Below are 19,147 nucleotides of genomic sequence, written 5' to 3' on the forward strand. Positions count from 1 at the left end.
CAAATATGCCAATGATTCCACACTAATTTGTGCAAACTCCACCTGAGAACTGTTACAATCTCAGACCCAAGATACCTTTTCAGCAGTAGAAGCCTGGATCACAAACTCTCAGCTGATCTTCCAAACAAAACTAAATTTATGCTATTCTACCCCACAAAACCCACTGTTCCCTCTCCCTTATTCACAATAACATCATTAAACAAAATTGTTATCTCAACTGCAGTCCAAACCAAACTCCTGGATGTTGAAATTGACCGTAACCTTAAGTTTGACATCCATCTCTCACAGACTATTAAAAAGGTGCATAAAAAACTAGGCATTCTCTACTGCAACAAACACTATTTTACAAATACTAAGTCCACTATAGCCCAAATTCACCTCCTGTCCACACTTCTCAGTGCCTCTCCTATTTTCATTAACTTCAAAAAATCTGACCTAGCAAAACTGGAGTCATATTGTAACAAAATAACCAAGTTTACAACTAATTCCCCTAACAGGACACACCACTGTAAGGTTCTGAAACAGCTAGATTGGTTAGAACTCCCTCATATTTTACTCTACAACCAACTTACATTGACCCATAAACTACTATACTATCCCGATAACACTACTGCACTACAAAAACCTGTTACAACCACACTCTAGTACTAGAACCAAAGCTTACTTAAAAATTCTTGCTTGACAGAGGTAAAGCCAACAAGGCAGGTGCATCTCTTCTTTTAAATTTTATCCCTAAAATCTGGAATACTGTACCCTTCAAAATATTCTTCACTACCTCCTTGCCCCACTTTAAAAAGTACTGAAAAACCACCTTAATAAATCATGCTCTGTAACTGTACCTCACCTGGATAGTGCGAACTACACTCAGTAGTCTCCCTGATATATTGATCTTGCAATGTTACCTCCTTACTGAAAACTCCTTATATTCTCAAAACTACTTAATATGGGATTAATCTTAACATTTCAATTGAGATGTTATGTACATATTCAAATCCTAATGTCATCAAAACCATAAAGTTATTGTGCATATGTTTAATTTCTGACTGACTGCAGTTAACTTGTCTTGCTTGTTCCATCCTCTGTTTTACTAGTACTGTAATATATTGTAAATTACCTCTACTGTACTACCAATCCCTTATGATTATGTATTTTTTATTATGGATGTTTTTATTATTGTTACTTGTTGTGCTTTTCTTCCTGGGCCACCGCTGAAAAAGGACATGCATCCAAATGGACTTTCCCAGTAAACAAATGTGAAATAAAATAAATAAATCTACAACCCAGGATTTTCTGAAATGTGTTTTACTTACTTTTTGTGTTGTGTCTGTTCTTGAAGTGTATATCTGTGTCTGTGACTGCTGTTTTTTTGTGTGCAGGTCCTGGTTGCTTTTTACTCCCTTATTCACTCCTGTCATGCCTTCTGTAGCTGCTGAGGCACCCATTGCAAGTAGACAATACCTAGATGGAGTTCACAGATTCCAGTGGATTGGTAATCTCGTCCCAGAGTTTTTGATCTCCAGCAGTCAAGTGAAGGTGTTGTTTTCTCCAGCTGAATTTTATAATACTATGAAGGTGAGTTTAACATGCCTTCTTATATGCTGCTTTTTGAAGCTCATAGTATGCAAGTCTGCATGCTTGAAATTCAGTGTTTTTGTTAATAATAGCCAGGCTGTAGTAGATCAGTTTATGATGATAAAGTAGCACGCATAGCTGGGACTTGAAAAGGGTGCAAAAGTGTCACCAGACAAAACGAGAGTAAAATATTGGCAAAACTTTCTGGAAGGGAAAAGTTAAAATAAAGGTACAAAATACAGGAATAAGTTGTGGTCAGGGTGTTAAACATAAACAGGCATTTTATTAAATTAACAGAATGCCTGTTGTGGCCATCAGATAACCTTGGCATATGGAGTTCAGTGGCACTGTGGCAGCCCCTTCCAGGGCTGCGTATGTCTTCTTGACAGATTCAGTTTCCTTCTCATGCTGTTTCATTCTTATTTCTTGCCATCGGTATTGGCATTTTGAATGCTTATGCTTACACTGTGACCCCACTTTCCTTTTTGTTGCCTGTTTTCCCTTTTGTTGTGTGATCTTGATTGCTCTCGCTCTCACTCCTTTTTTATAGTGTTTTGGAGACGCATCCAAGGAATTCAGCAGGAATGTGCCCCCATCCTTAAATTAGTTATTTCCATGAACAAATTTCTTAAGGCCATAGTCTTTCAGTGTTCCTGTGGTAGTAGGAATGAGAATATCAGATACTGTAGTGATCCATAATTTATTACTTTGCTTGATAGTCCATGCAAACAAAATGTTTCACAAAGGTTTTACAAGAAAGTTGTAATATTTCATGTACACTACAAAGTTGTAGAATTGAAATAAAATACACTAGTTAGGATTAACAGCATCAAGAGTAAGAACACTATAAATGTAAAGGCTCATAGCTGTAATGCAGCTCCCCTTCACCAATCACCTCCGCCTCCTACAAGATGTACAGGAAAAACACCACACCCAACAGTACCATTGCTAATGTCCGATTTTTCATGCACTCTTCCTTCCAAGCATACATTTCTATGAAATGGGGTGAGTAAGGAAGCATATGTTTTCAAGGTAACCCTGATTTTGTTAGGTAATATATTTGAATTTTCTTTCTCTCTTTTTTTTTTTTGTCTGGGGGTGGGGTGGGGGTATGTTAGGGATAGTTTCATTTAAGAGGCTGTGGTACAAGGGATATGAATTGAAGCACTTTTTTAATTTTGAGAGTAGGAAAATAACCTTGATTTCTGTAGATGATTCCTTTTTACAGCAAAGTTTCCATGTTTGAGAAAAATAAATTATGCGGCTATACCATGGGAGTCTACAAAATATGGCTATTAGTATTAACTTTGTGTATTGGGGCATAAGATGGGACACACAAGGTGCTTCATATGTTATCATCTTACAAGGTGTAGTATATTGGCTATTAAAAAGTTATCCAAGATGAAAGATGGCAAATGAATATTCTGAAGAGTAAATGTTCTGTGATGTATATTTGGATCCCATGTTGTCTTCAGAGTCCATCTTGACCCTTGGGTTATGTGCCTAGATATGTTTCTGAATCAGCAATCCATAAGAGTTTCTCCGATGCTTGAGCTTCTTTCCCCTGTAATGCAGTGTAGCTTTAGCTCTAATTTCCACACTTCAAAGCAGATGCATTCTTCAGTGCACTGCTTGTGAATTGCATTTCTCCAAGAGTTGTGTTTTTCAGTTTACTTTATATCTTAAACTTTCCTTTTGGTATTTCCTCTCCTTCCAAACTACATTATTTTTTCTTTTCAGCTAAATTAGAAAAAAAATCTTTGCCTCTCCTTCAGTTTTAGGTGTTGCCCTGCTCCTCAGTAGTTCATTTTTATTCAGTATAGACTTTGCACATTGCTGCTGTTTAAGTTGTTGCTAAAATTATTTTTCCTGATTTTTGAAATTTGCTGCAAACCTTATCCAATACCTTACTGATGGAAAAGGCTTCAGGTTTTAAAAAGTGTGTTAAGTGCAAGTACAAAATCTATGGATCGACATACCTAGCCCATGTACTTTTTAGGACCCAGTGACCTTAGTGGAGTGTGGTATTTATTTGTATTTGGTCAAAGGCTTTACTGTATCATAAGAACAAACTAATTATAAGATGTCTTCTGTCACATTCTGTGGAAGATTTAGCTTCCTGTTCAGTGGACTTAAACTCGACTCAGCCATTCAGAAGACTGAGAAGCAGGGATCTAAATCTCTGGATAAAGAAAAATTGAAGGAGAAATCAAAAGAAAGAGAAAATAAGGGAGAGTGTAAGAGATATTCGGAATCATCTACTTTGGACTCTAGCTCGGAAAGGAGCATAATCCCCGAGACCTTCACCTCGTCCAATTTCAACTCTGGACTCAACCTCTTACCTCATTGGATGACTCTTATTTAGCCACAAAAATAAAATGTTAAGCAAATAGCCTTTGCCACCACAGTAGGCTAACATTTTGCCTCAGCTGCAAGTGGGTGACTACTGTGACCAAAGATGGTTCCTCAAACCACTCCTCTTTTATCCTGGATCACTCTGGTGTAGCACCTACAGCCAGTATGGACCAGGGTTTAGACACATCCTCTGTGACTGATTGGGGCCCCCTCAGTGGGTAAGGGCGAGCCTCTCTTGATGATCCTGGGAGACTGAACAGGGAAGGCTTCCCTGTTTAGTTAGAATGTTGTGCCCATCCCTGTGGAAGTTGCTGCTATCATTAACAACACTGTTGGCCCTATTTGTCCTGTCAAAAAGAAGCCAAAAACTAAACATGTATCTATTCCTCCTCAAATTTCTCTAGACAGGAGTAGTTTTGTAGATTGCTCTATGGATTTAATTCAGGCTGTTGACCTTTCTTATAAGGTGGTTTCTGGTAAAAGAAAGAGTGATGCCTCTTTTCCTGAAGCAATTCAAGATTCTGTATCTGGACAGGAAAGTGAAGGGACAGATTGGGGGGGGGGGGGTCTCCTAACATTCAGATTTTTGATACAGACTCAGAGGAGAACACAGTATCTGATTCTTCCTGTGGGGATTTCTGTTTCTCTGAGTTAGTTTCCAGAATGTGCCAATGTTTTAAGCAGGAGAACAGTGAGATTTCTCATTCTCTCTGAAAATACTGTGAACTCTTACAAATGGAATTGCCAGAAACTTCACCAGTTCCTCCAGTGCGATCAGCTTTGGAGGACGCATGTGTCACTGTGCAATTTTCCTGACAGTCTGCTGCTGCCCTAAATAGGCAGATAGATTGTATAAAGTTAGTCAGTCTTTTTAAGGTTTTATACACTCAGCCTAAACCTGACCCAATAGCTGTTGTTGTAGTTAATCCTACTGCTGCTAAACATTTAGTTAATTCCAATCCTACACTTTCTGACAAGGTTGGAGAAATAATTGAAAAGTATGAGAAAAAAGTGTATGCTTCTTCATGATTTTCAGAAATCTGAATTGTCAGACTTGCATGTTAAAAGTTTATTGTGACTAATTGTGAAAGTATGAGAAATGTTTGGTATGCAGTTTCTTGTGAGGAAAAAAGCTTTAAATGTTTTAATTTCTTCCATTTTACAGATCACAACTCATTGTTTAAAGTGTGTGCATAATTGTATTGATACTTCTAACAGGGCTATGGCTATTGGTACTGTTTTAGGAGGTTTTCCTGCTTGAGGTCTTAGAACCTCCTTTGGATAGAGATTTAGTTTGCAGGGGTTACCAAAAAATGTGATGACAGGGTTAAGCTCATCCAGGGTATCTCTTAAGATTTTTCAGCCTTCCTTTTCCAAATTTTCTAAGGAATTCTCTAAGACCTTACCCAGTTTTGACAAGAAACAAAATAAACAGTCTCAATAAAGTCCTGGTAAACAGATTTTTAAGAAGAAATGGCAAAGGTGTCCAACATAATAGAGGCCCCCCCCAAAAAAAAACTAGGACGGTCCAAGTAAGTAAGAATGACTGTATAAAGGGATCTTGTCCCCCCTCCCGTCGTGGCAGTTGGTACCAACAATGTAACCAGCACCCATTCAATGTTAGTTTGTCTCTGGTTTTACAATACTTGTATGAGTTACTATCCTTTGACTTTTATTACTCCTCCATCAAGGTCCACTTGTAGACCATTTCAGCAAGTCTGCCCATGGATCTTCTTCTTTCAAGGCATTCTCATGTTAAAATGTTTTTGAAAGGGGTTTTGCTTAAGAGACCGCCAAGAAAACTAGTGGCTCTTCCTAACACTTGCTCCATTTGAACTAGCTCATCTGGCTGACTTGAGGCTGTTAACATGAAAAACTGTTTTTGTGATTGCTATTACCTCTGCAGGAAGAGTATCTTGAGTACTAAGAGGCTCTTATAGTGAGTCAACTCTATGTCATTTTCCACAATGACAGGGTTTCTTTGTGAACTAAACATTTTATTCCTAAATTGATGTCTGAGTTTACTCTAAGCCAAACTATCTGACTCCCCATTTTCTTTCCTCAACTTAAAATGAGGGAGAAAAGATACTCCATAACATTGATGTCCACAGACAGCTCTGGTACTTTTTTGACAGAAGAAAATTGGTTGCCATTTCTTGTAAAGGTAAGAAGAAGAGATGACTTATGTCAAACCAGATGTTTTCCAAATGCTTATCTGAGGATTTTACCTTTTGTTATTCTTACCACAACAAAACTATTCATGACAGGGTCACTGTAAGCTTGATTCCTTCTCTAGGTCTCAATCAGGCTTTGCTAGGACCATTCTCCAGGGCTGCTGGACCTTTCCATTTCCACCTCCCAGATGTAGTAAGTTAGGGTAATCTACCCATATAGCTAAGGCCACTGCAGCAGTGATTAATATAATGAACATGTATAGTTGTGTAAATAAACTTACCGTAACAGTAGATGATTGAATGATCAATGCTGCAGTATCTACTCCCTCCATCTCCCCCTTTGTGTTTTTTGATTTTGCCAGGGAGTGTATCTTTGCATATATATTTTTACTCCTAGGTATATCCACTCATGGCTCAGACTCCCTCTTTCAGTTGACATGAAAGCTTTGAAGAGTTTGATGCTCAAACCTGTGATTTTAGGCAGCTCAACTCAAGCTGCCTAATTGTTTGATTGCATGGAAGGTGCCCTGTATATTTGGAAACTGGCCATCTGTTAAATCCTTGGTGGGATGTAACCCATATAGTTAAAGCTACTGCAGCAATGATCATTCAGATGTCAGCTGTTGTGGTAAGTTTACTTACACAACTGTACTTTCCCCTGTCAGCATCCCTGATGTCTTTGACATCAGCTTTGTCTTTGATGGTTTCTCCTCTGATTTCATCAGAGCTGACTCTGTCATTGACTTGAGATGCCAGTGTAAAGTGCCCAGAGTCATGTTCAACTCTGACAGCTTCAGATCTGTCCTTGGCACTGGATGCCTCAACCCTAGACTGCTCAGCTGGGGTGATCCCTTGGACATGATTGGATCATTGGCTTGGAGAGATTGGTCCTCCTTTCCTGCATGCACACATCCCAGACTGTCTACCATGGTGTGTTTGGATCAGTATTCAGTATTTGAGGTGTTCAGAAAGATTTTTTCCTGATGTAATACCCAGGCAAAACCAGAAATTCATCATCTGATCGCAGCCATTGGGTTATTGGGAATCCTGCTTCAGGGACTCTTGATACATCCTTTGCTCAAGGTACTCATGGCAATACTGACTGCTCCTCTCAGCATCCCTCCAAGGAGTGTAAAATGTGTAAAGGTTAAAGGAGACATTTGGACTCCCCTGAGGAGTTTCTTATGGAGGTCACTGACCGTGATGAAGGGGAAGGGTCCCTGACATATCCCCCCGAAGATACCTCATTTGATTTGTTCGTGAAATTTCTTAGACAGAAGGAAAACTTGGGTGGGGGAGTTTTGGAGCAGGTGCATATACCATCTGGGTAGTCCCGCCATGGACAAGCTCGTAGACATTGTGCCTCAGAAGGAATGTAAGGAGTTTGATGTGACAGAACCAATTCCGATGACAGTAGACAAAGTGCTTGTCCCCTCCCTCCAGAGATCACCACCACTGGAGCAAGGGTCCTCTTATGGATTCTGTTGTTGTGGCTGCAGTGACTAGAAAAGAAACTTGGGCCAAGACCATTGTGGGAAAGGGTGTCTGTGCTTTGGAAGTTTTTGCCCTATGAGAATTAAATTACGTCATGTGACAAGACTCTAGAAAGAGACTTGACCAATGAGGTGTTAAAAATCCCTTGGAAGAGCGCAGACACTCAAGATGAGAAAAGGCTTGGTGGCTTAGTTGGTTGCCATGCTGTCCATCTACATTGTCTCCTTGAGTCTGATTTCCAAACCAGCAGATGTGACATCTGGAGCAGTAGGTACCGTTGTGGCCCTGTGCCATAATGCCTGAATGAGACTGTGATTTTGCAGACAATTTCAAGGCATCCTTTAACATCCTGCGTGATGGGGCTGCCCTCTTTGGACCTGAAGTAAAGGAAACCTTAACCAAGATTGAGCAAGAAGGCAAAACATTGTCTGGTGTTGGTGTGTTTCCCTACCCCTCAGAGACCTTTTTCCAGGCACCAGAGGGAGGTGGGAGTGGTTCTATTTATAAAAGGGGGGGCAGTTTGCCACTGACTCCTCTTTTGATGAGGCCTCCCGGGGAAAATGGGGAGACCCCAGTGAGTGCCACCACAGGGGCAGAGTTGGTCCGCAGATCCAACAATTTGGATTTCCTTTCACTGATAAACCCTTCCAGCATTCCTGGTGCTTGCCCACGTCTGGAGACTATCTTTTCCCCTCATCTAAATAACTGGTTAGCTATCACAGATAAATCTTGAGTGAAAAAATTATATCAAGATGCTACATCATCCAGTTCACATCAAAACCAACCAGAGTTTGCATGCCCCTGCCAGGTGCTCGACTCCACCAAAGAAGAGCAACAGCCAATGCAGTTACAAGGCTGTTAAAAAGAGTCTTCCAAGATGTCCCACCAGATCACAGAGAATCTAGTGTCTAGTATAGATTCTTTTTAATACCAAAGCAGAACAAGGACCTCAGACCCATTTTGAACTTCAACAAACTGAATATTTATAGACCAGATGCATCTGCTAAAGGTTCAAAGACCCACCAACTAGAAGTGCTTATAGATTACAAGGGATTTTTTGGGAAAATTGAAACAAAGTATATGGAAAAGAAATTTCATTTTTTTTTTTACTATTGATGTAGTTGATCTCTTTTCTGTTATACCTAAAAAGGAGGGGTAGAGTATTCCAGAGTATTTTGTACCAAAATGCCACCTCATCGAAGGAATTAATTTCCATCACTATTAAGTTAATGGAGCTTGTCCTTGAGAACAATTTTTTACATTTTGAGGGCGAATACTATCAACAGATATCTGGTGTAGCAATGGGCGCAGCATGCACCCCAATATTTGCTAACTCGGTTATGTTAGGGTGGGAAAATTAGTTCATATTTAATGGCCCATTTCTAAAGTATTTACATCTTTACGTTAGGTTTTTGGACAATATATTCATTTTGTGGGATGGGTCTGTTGAAGGAATTACAAAATTTGTGGATTATCTGAATAAGTGTACCAGCTATTTTAAATTTACTAACTGTTGGAATAGGGAAAGTATTAGCTGTTTGGATATCCTTATTTCACATACAGTTGATGGTTTTAAATCTAATTTATTTAGAAAAGAAACATTTTGTAATAGTTATTTGCATTATTCCAGTAACCACCCACATTTTCAAAAGAAAAATTTGGTAAAAGGGCAGGCTGTACATATTGCTAGAATGACATCTGAGTTTTGGGAATGTTTGGAGTGAACTTGAGAAATTGAAAGGGATGTTCCTAAACAGGGGTTACCCTGAAAAAAATGGTGGCCGATGCTACCAATGAAGTTTACCAAGGTTGGGATGTAAAATTTAAATCCTTGTTAGGAACAGGTATGGTAAAACCAGGGGAAGTGTTTACAGATGTTAAGTTTGAGAAAGCTTTAGTCCTTGAATATAAGCAATATGCCAAAAACATCAAGGGCATTGTTAAAAAGAATTTGAATATTTTAAGATAAATGAAGAATTATATGACTTGTTAGGGAAAGGGTTGGTGTTCATATACAAACTGGAGAAAAATTTCAAACAATTATTTGAGGGTGGTGTATGTAATGTTACATCTGCAAACAAGGGAACTGGTTCCTGTGGTAGGTGTAAGCAGTGCTCATTTATAATAAGGGAATGCAGTTTAACTTTGGACAGCGGGCTACAAAGTAGGGTTATTTTTCAAAATGGAAATCGTGACACTTGTAGATTGTTGTCCAGCTTTCTATATAGGAAAGTTGGAGAGAGCCTTAAAAATCAGGATCTATGAACTTGTTTATGATATCACTGCAAAAAAAGAGACTAGTGCTTTGTACAAACATTCTACAGTTTGTAACAAATTTTCTCTGTTCACTTTTGGTATTTTAAAAAGAATAAATTTGAATCCTAGAGGTGGGGACTGGAAAAGGTTATTATTGAAGAGAGAATTGATATGGCAACTTAGGCCATACCCCCTGGTTTAAATGAACAAGTGTCCCTGAAACCAGTTTTAAAAGAGAAGGCAGCTATTATATAAATATTTTATAATTTTTTTTATTTATTGATGTTAAGTTGTCAATCTCGCCTTCATTCTTGCTTGATGGGTTCGGAGCCGATCCTCGGCTCCGACTCGGCACTTGCTAAGCTCGAGAGTCTCTTTTACCAGCTCGAGGCAGCCCATATCCCATGATGCAAGGCGGTAAGTACCCAGATCTCGTTTGCCGCTTCGCTGATGAGGTAATCCTTTTACCAGCTCCTGGTAAGTGTTTATTATTATACATTTAGTCACCCCATTCCAAATATTTCTCTTTTTCAATAGTTTTCCTTTATTGTTAAGATACCTTTAAGGGTTTTCTCTGACTAAAATTACCTTTCCCTAGTTATATTTTTAGTCAGGCCTTCATTCCCTCCCATCCCCCCCTTCTGTTAGGGTGTGTGTGTGTTTTTAGTTATACCTTTAACTTAAGTTGTTCTGATTCGGGACTGTGTGTGTGTTTTTTGTGTTTGGGATAACACTATGTCCAAGGAACAGAGGGTCTCAGGCTTCAAGAAGTGTAACTCATGCTGTCAGAAGATGTCTCTGACAGACGGTCACACTTCTTGTATTTACTGCCTGGGACCTCTCCACCTGCAGGACTCCTGTGCAATTTGTCACTCTTTTAGCCAGAGAGTCCTGCAGGAAAGGAGGAATAAACTTATTTTAAGAGGACTTCTTAAACCGGAGGGCTCCCCGGCAAAATCGGCTCCGGGTAAGCCCTCTAAGACTAAGAAGGTCCAGGCTTCTGTACCTAAGCCTTCGGCCTTGGCTCTGACACCTTCGGAGTCGAGATTGGCTCCGGCTGGAGCCGATCTTAGCTTGGAGAAATGTTCGGCACCGATGGCTATCGGTGCCGATACTTTGAAGGTCACTTTGGTGTCAGCTCTGACTGGCTCCGACATCCATGTGGCTCGGGCTTTGGTGTCTGCGCCGACCGGCTCCGACACCATGATTTCTTTGCCTGTATCGGCTCCGGCCGGAGCCGATACATCTATACCTACACTCGGAGCCGAAAAGTTATCGGCTCCGTCTGGATCCATGGTTTCATCGGCTCCGATGGTTCCTTCGAGGAAGAGGTCCAGGTCTCCCTCTTTGGAATCGATACTGTCGGCTCCGGCCTCACCTCTTCTTTCGGAGCGGAGCCATCGGAGCCGATCATCTAGGTCTTCCAGGTTGTCAGACCATGATTTAGAGAGGGTGGTAAACAGATTATTAAAATCACAGGCACTAGCCCAAATGCTTCATAGTCCGTCTCAACAGACGACTATTAGTCCACACCCTCTTCAAGTTCCTCCTTCGACTCTACCCCAGAGTTTTGAGCTGGAGTTTACGGGAATAGTTACTGCTATGGCTGAGGGCCAGATACTCCCCCCTTCTGCGCCTTCAGCATCTACTCTTATCTCCTCCTCGAGACCTTCCTTGGAGGGATTCGGTGGCAGGGCTTCCCTGGTCTGCTCCAAGAGGGTGAGTGGCATTGGACCCTTGTCCGACCCCGCTCTTCCCCTTGGAGCTTCGGCCTTGGTGAGCTCGGCTCCGACATCTGCCTCGGAGCCTTCCCTTTCGGTGGGCCCGGGAGTCCCAGTTTCTTCGGAATGGGTTCTCTCTGATCTCCCTGGGAGGGGAGCCTTCGAGGTGATGAGGAGTGTGCTGGCCCCTGGGCTCAGTCAGCAGTCTATTCCTTTAGCTCCTCCCTCTATGGTGCCTGTTGATATCTCTTCCCGCTCTCTTGCTCCCGGACCGAGAGATCCACCGCCTCAGGTTTCCCCACTGGGAGGAACCCCCTCTTCCGAGGATTCTCCTGATCCGTCAGAAGATCCTCCGCGCAAGAGGACTTGTAAGAGGAAGCACCTGGACTCCCCTGAGTCTATTACTTCGGATACCGACTTAGATGAGTCGGAGGGATCCCCAAGATCCCCCTCTGAGGATGTCTCCTTTTCAGACATCCTAGAACTCCTGAAACAGAGGGGAAACTGGCCCTCCAAAAATCCCTCCGATGATGAGACTGTATACCTAGAGGCGTTTGGTTCTCGACCCTCTACCTCCTGGGTGTCTCCGCCTTTTGAGCCCCTCATGCAGGTAATTGCTCGAAAGGCTTGGGCTTCTCCTGATTCCGTAGAGCCAGTTCCCAGGAGGCCTTCTAAATTTATTACAGCCCCTTCCGAACAGCAATTCCTTACAAAAGGTGTCCCTGTTGATGCCATGGTGGTGGCGGTCGCCACTAAAAAGGAACTTGCAGATCCTTCCGTACCAGTCCATCCCCCTAACAAGGATTCCAGGACCATGGACAGGTATGGTAAGCGGATGTTCTCCTCAGCGACCTTTGCCATGCGTTCGCTGAATTATTTGTGTCACTTCACCAGACTCCAAAGGGACATCCTTAAAGAACTAGGTGAAGTAGTACAGGATCCTGCAGCTCCAGGGGCACAAGACAAGATTGCTTCTCAGCTGGGAATCCTTAACTCCATAACCAACTCCTCCATGCGGCTGATTTCGTATCCAGCAGATGGAGCGAGTAGAGCCGCAGGTACAGGAGTGGCTCTGAGACGTCAATCCTGGATGCAGTTCTGTAATTTTGCAGATCCCTTCAAGGCGTCCTTCACAAACTCTCCCTTTGATGGGTCAACTTTGTTTGGTCCTCAAGTGAAGGATACATTGACCAGGTGTGAGCAGGACGGCAAGACTCTTTCTGCCGTAGGGGTCCATTTTTCCACCCCTTCTAGACCTTACCCCAAGGGACAGAAGGGTGGAAAGATGTGGTTCCGCAAATCCCAAGGAGTCACGCCGGATACACGTGGTCAGTTTACCCCTAGAGGCAGAGGGGTAATAATAATAGACGCCCTAGAGGCAGAGGGGTCCGCAAAACCAGGGAAGCAGAGAGCCTCTTTCTGACAAGCCCTTCCAGCATCCCTGAGGTGTTGCCCGACTGTCCATCCTTGGAGGCAGTCGGGAAGATTATCGCTGTACCCACAAGCCTGGCGTTCCCTCTCAAAAGACAGATGGGTACAGTCGATCATATCCGAGGGTTACAGAATTCCTTTCGAGGAAAGTCCCTTCACTCACAAAATTCCCTTCCAGATGTGCCACCCGGTCTAAGGGAAATCGCAAAGTTAGAAGTATCAAAGCTTCTACACAAAAGGGCCATTCAGCCAGTTACAACAGACCATTCAGAGCCTGGAATCTACTCAAGGTTCTTTTTGGTCCCCAAAAAGACGGGAGATTGGAGACCAATATTGGACCTCAGCAGACTCAACAAGTCTGTGAAAAAGATGAGATTTCGAATGGTCACACTTCAATCAATTTTGCCCTTCCTGGGCAAAGACAACTGGATGTGCTCAATAGACCTTCAGGACGCGTACTATCACATAAAAATTCACAGACGCTCCAGAAGGTTTCTCCGCTTTCGGCTGGGGTCCAGTCATTTTCAATTCAGAGCCCTGCCCTTTGGTCTCACTACAGCCCCCAGAGTGTTCACCAAATGTATGGCAGTGGTCACGGCTCACCTGAGACATCAAGGATTCCAGGTGTTTCCGTATCTCGACGACTGGCTCTTTTCAGCCACCACCAGGCATCAACTTCTCCAAGCCAGGGATTACACCCTAAATCTCTGCACTCAGTTAGGAATTTCGATCAACTCTGAAAAATCCTCCTTGTTGCCCTGCCAGTCTATTAGTTTCATAGGCGCAAATTTAGACACTGTTTGGATGTCAGCAACCCTCACAGACCAAAGAATCTCAGATATCCAAAGTCACGTGCGGATCATCCTTGCCAGCAAAAAGGTGCAAGCCAGACTGGTCCTGAAAGTGTTGGGCCTCATGGCAGCGGCCATTACTCTTCTTCCCTTGGCCCGCTTCTACATGCGTCTCCTTCAATGGATGTTGTTCACCCAGTGGTCTTACCAACAACTTCCCATGCGTCATCAAATCCTGGTGACACAAGCTTGCAAAAACCATCTATCCTGGTGGATTTCTTCTCCCCAGATTCATCAGGGCAGACCCTTTGTATCCCCGGCCCCGGTAGCCACAGTCACTACAGATGCCTCCTTGATTGGGTGGGGGGGTCATTATCAGGGCAGGATGGTTCATGGGACGTGGCAACCGTTCGAATACCACCTGCACATAAATGTCCTAGAGATGAGAGCAGTGCTTTTAACGTTGCAAGCCCTCAACGATTTTCTTCCCTTGGGAACAATTGCAGTTCACACGGACAGCATGTCTGTAGTATGGTATATCAACAAGCAGGGTGGAACCAAGTCCTACCCCTTGTGTTGAGAAGCTCTCAGACTTTGGCAATGGGCGATCTCCTCTCATCGGTTTCTGGTAGCAACGCATATCCCTGGGAAAACCAACATTTTAGCGGACAGATTGAGCAGAGCTATTCTCATTCCTCACGAGTGGTCTCTCAAACAATCCATAGTGGAGGAGATTTTTCTAGAATGGGGCCGCCCATGTTGCGATCTTTTTGCTACTCCCCAAAACAGCAAATGCCCAGACTTCTTCTCTCTTCCCACTGCCAGGCCATCCCCCCAGAGACGCTCTTACCCAAGATTGGCCCCAGGGACTTCTTTATGCCTTTCCTCCCTTTCCTTTGATTCCACAAGTACTCCAGAAAGCCACCGTTTTGAGAGCCAAAATGATTCTCATTGCCCCCTATTGGCCTCGACAAATTTGGTTTCCGTTCCTCCACCGTCACCTCTTGGTGCAGCCGTGGCATCTGGACCCAGTGCCAGACCTTCTGATCCACCAATCGGGTCACCTGCATCGGTCCATTCCTTCTCTCAACCTCACAGCTTGGTTGCTCCACTTCCTTCCTTAGCCAGGCTTCCTATTATCTCTAACCCGCTTAGGGATATCATAGTGGCTTCCCTTAAATCCTCTACTAGAAGGATTTATACCAGCAAGTGGAAACGCTTCTCTTTTTGGGCAAAATCAAAGAATATAGATCCCTTTACTGCCCCTGTTCATGCAGTCTTGGATTTTTTAGCGGAAATCTTTCACTCGGGCTCTTCATCTTCCACGGTCAAAGTTCAGTTGGCTGCTATCTCGAACTTTCATGTCGGGTTTGCAGATCACAACATTATGTCCCACAGGCTTTGTAGAGCTTTTCTAAAAGGGATTTTCCTCCTTAAACCTCCTTTCAGGAGTCCTCCTCCTCAATGGGACCTAAATCTAGTGCTGACATCCTTAATTCTTCCTCCCTTCGAGCCAGCTGTTTCATGTTCACTGAAGTTTCTTTCATGGAAAACACTCTTCCTTGTCGCTATTACCTCGGCTAGGAGAGTGTCAGAACTTCATGCTCTCTCTGTTCATCCCCCTTATTTGGTCTTCCACAAGGACAGGGTATCCTTGAGAACTAATCCATCCTTTTTGCCCAAGGTGGCTTCGAAAACTAATTTGAACCAATCTATTGATCTCCCTGTATTTTTCCCTAATTACTCCAACAGATCGGAACAAAAATTACATTATCTTGATGTTCACCGCCAACTCAGATATTATTTGGACAGAACAAAACAATTCAGGAAATCTGATCAGCTCTTTCTTTCTTATGCTGTAAATAAGAAAGGCCTTCCTGTTTCCAAAGTGACCTTATCTAGATGGCTTTCTTCCACCATCTCCGAAATCTATCAACTCAGGGGCAAACAGCTGTGCTCAAAACCAAAAGCGCATTCCACCAGAAGTTTAGCCACTTCCACAGCCTTTCAGGCTAGACTCCCTTTAGACACTATTTGTGCAGCAGCCACTTGGGCCACTCCTCATACCTTTGTTTCTCATTACAAATTGGATTTGGCCTCCAGGGATAGAGCCAGTTTTGGTTCTACGGTTCTCAAGAGTCTGTTCCATTGAGCCACCCAGGATAGAGGTCCTAGGGACGCGGTCCCATCAAGCAAGAATGAAGGCGAGATTGACAACTTAACATTGAGAAGTTATGTACCTACCATAACGTTCCATGTTAGTTGTCTTCTCTCGCCTTCTTTCTTGCGACCCTCCCTCCTACCCCCTTGCCTGGACAGACCTTGATCTCCCTTGTTTGGAAGATTGCTTCTTTAGGCACCAGTTAGTTTCCTGGTTCCCATTACAGCCCTTCCATTAGTCTAATTGCTTTCTTTCCTCAGTGGAAAGTTTTTTGTGCTAGGTTATTCTCCCTATAGGTACCAAATGAGATCTGGGTACTTACCGCCTTGCATCATGGGATATGGGGCTGCCTCGAGCTGGTAAAAGAGACTCTCGAGCTTAGCAAGTGCCGAGTCGGAGCCGAGAATCGGCTCCGAACCCATCAAGCAAGAAAGAAGGCGAGAGAAGACAACTAACATGGAACGTTATGGTAGGTACATAACTTCTCATTTTATTTCATTCTTTTTAATGAATGTGCCTTATGAACTTGGCGTAGAGCTAGAAATCCATAAATTTTATTATTAATAACAGATTTTAATGAGGAGGTTGTTTGTGCAGTATGGATATGTTTTTTAGAATAGGAACAGGACTTTATGTGAGGCATCATTTAAGTACTTAATTATGTAATTGATTACCTAAGAGGGATGGAATTATGGTTAGGTATTTAAAGAGTGTATGTCAATGTAGACATACATATGATGAAAGTCTCTTTGTATGGGATGAAAGAGCTTATTATTGCTGGACATTTTATTTTATTTTATTGCTATAAAAGTGTCAGCTTTGAACCTTTGGGAGAGTCAGATGGAGCATTTTTTCCTTGTTTTGGTTCTTTTTATGGTACACATTTCTTGGATTCATACCAGTTGTGTCGAGAGGCCATGAGAGTTTGGCAATGAGTGATGTGCACTCATTGTTTTCTTGTACCAGTACATATAACAGGCAGAGCCAGTTTATTGGAGGACAAGTTGAGTTGATGTATCCTCTTACGAAACGCGTGGTCTCTCAACTAGACAGTGGCAACATTCAGCCACTGCAGTCAGCCATGCTACAACCTCTTTGCAGCCCCCAGCAACTATGAATGTCACTGCTTCTTTGCCCTCATTCCTCACCTAGAACAGTCACTGAAGGATGCTCTGGTCTGTACTTGGCTGCCTGAGTTCCTTTATACCTACCCTCCAAAACACTGATGATAAAGTTTCTTCAGAAATCTGCATTGTGCAAGATGAAGGTAATCCTCATTATCCACTTTATCCACTTGTTGCCCAGACAGGTATGACTCCCTTGGCTCCTGAATCCTCTTCCAGATCTGATTTTGTCAAACAAACCTCATCTGGATGTCAAGTCCGTCAGATAGACCACATTCCTATCATGGTATTAAAAACTCAAAATACTTTGAGAAATTAAATAAAAAAAAAAAACAACACATCATTTGCCCAATTCCAGTGATGGTCAAATGTCCTTCCCTTCCCTCCAGAGTAGCACATATTCTTACTGCTTCAGAGAAATCTTATGTTTAAAAAAATTTATAAAAACAAATGGAAAAGGTTTTATATGTGTCAATTACAAATGGTGTGGACCATTTCTTTTCTTCCTTGCCCTCTATTCTGGCTTTCCTTGCAGGTCTCTTTCATGCCAGTGCCAGCTACTCTTCTGTTAAATTTTAGCTAGCTACTGTAGTAAACTTCCATGTGGGTAATGACAATTCCTGCATTGCATCTTTGAAAGATGAAAGCACTTAATCCTGTGTTATTTTCAAGAAGTTTATTGTTGAGTGTACTGTGCTGCTTTTTTTCCTTTTGTTTGGACATAGCATTTTATGATTAGTGTGGTTATCTTTGAAGGTTTCTCAGGCCTTTCTGAAGGGAACCTTTCTCTTAAGACCCCCCCCCCCCAAAAAAAAAAAAAAAAAAAAAAAAGCAGCCGCCCCTTTGGACATTACTCTTATGTTGTAAGTACTTATAAAGTCTCCCTTTGAGCCTGCATCCTCAGCAGACCTTAAATAACTTTCTTGGAAAACATTGTTGGTGGTGGCTATTACCTGAGCTAGGCAAATTTAGCACCTTCAAGCCTTGTCTTGTATGCCTTTATACTTAACATTCTACAAAGACAGTGTGCATCTCAGACTCTGCCTCTCCTTTGTAAATAAAGTAGCTGTGGCAGTAGTGTTGAACCAAACTATTCATTTACCTGTCATTTTTCTAGACTCTTCTAATAGAGAAGAATATGTTCTCCATACCTTGGATGTGCACAGGAACTTGTACTGTACAGAGGAAGTGAGAAATTATCAGCTGGGTCATATAGGGGGTTGGGGGTAGTATAATAGTTAGCGTTAACCTCATAGAGACAAGCTACCAGATTTGATTCTCACTTTTATAGGTCCCCCTCTATGACCCTAGAAACCTGTATCAAACTTATTGGAAACAGTCACCATCCAACCCAATATCATATTCATGGGCAACTTTAATTACCTCGCTATTAACTGGAAATCGTATATGACACCAAACATACAGACACAGAGATTCCAAGATTTTTTAACCAAACTGGACCAGATAGTCAGTACACCAACAAGGGGTACAACCGTACTGGATCTGGTCCTCACTAATATGGGAGAGTACTGCACACCCCCCTAGTGTATTGCCTTCTGTGGTAAGGTCAGACCACAAAATGGTCTCCTTTGAATTAAAAATAAAACCTGGAACCCCAGCTAACCCTGGAATATTCAGGAACTACTCTAAGGCAAATGTCCTACTATTAAGTGATCTTCTTTTGGCTTTTCTCAGTTGGGGTCGCCATAGCGGAACTCCGGTCGCTAATGATTGGCAGTAGATTTTTTACGGGTGCCGAGGTGCCAACTCGACACCCAACCTTTAACGAAGGCACACCCATTCTACGCATGTCTTTCGAATGCCACTTGACCACTGGGAGGACATGCAGACTCCACACAGAAGACACTCCTGCCGAGAATCAAACGGGAGAACCTCTTGCATTGAGGCAACAATGGTACCGCTGCACCACTCCTACTATTAAGTGATAACCTGGCAAAATTTCAGTCCCCCATAAACCCTGAGAACACTACTGCCTGCGCAAAACTGTTCACAGAAACCCTATAAAAGCATATTAATAGCTGTATAGAGGCATCTCTACCCACCAGGA

General features: G+C 42.5%; 1 protein-coding gene across 2 annotated transcripts in view; it reads left to right on the forward strand.

Annotated features, from left to right (window-relative positions):
- The window catches only part of PGS1 (phosphatidylglycerophosphate synthase 1), a 2,908,952-nt gene that overhangs the window by 527,539 nt on the left and 2,362,266 nt on the right, over positions 1-19,147 (forward strand). For both annotated transcript variants that reach the window (XM_044068164.1, XM_044068163.1), the window contains exon 2: positions 1,377-1,572. In XM_044068164.1, coding sequence (XP_043924099.1) covers positions 1,377-1,572 — 196 coding nt within the window. The remainder of the gene's footprint in view (positions 1-1,376; positions 1,573-19,147) is intronic.

The sequence above is a fragment of the Protopterus annectens genome, chromosome 4.part0 (assembly GCF_019279795.1).
Source record: "Protopterus annectens isolate FY-2018-M chromosome 4.part0, PAN1.0, whole genome shotgun sequence".
NCBI lineage: Eukaryota > Metazoa > Chordata > Ceratodontiformes > Protopteridae > Protopterus > Protopterus annectens.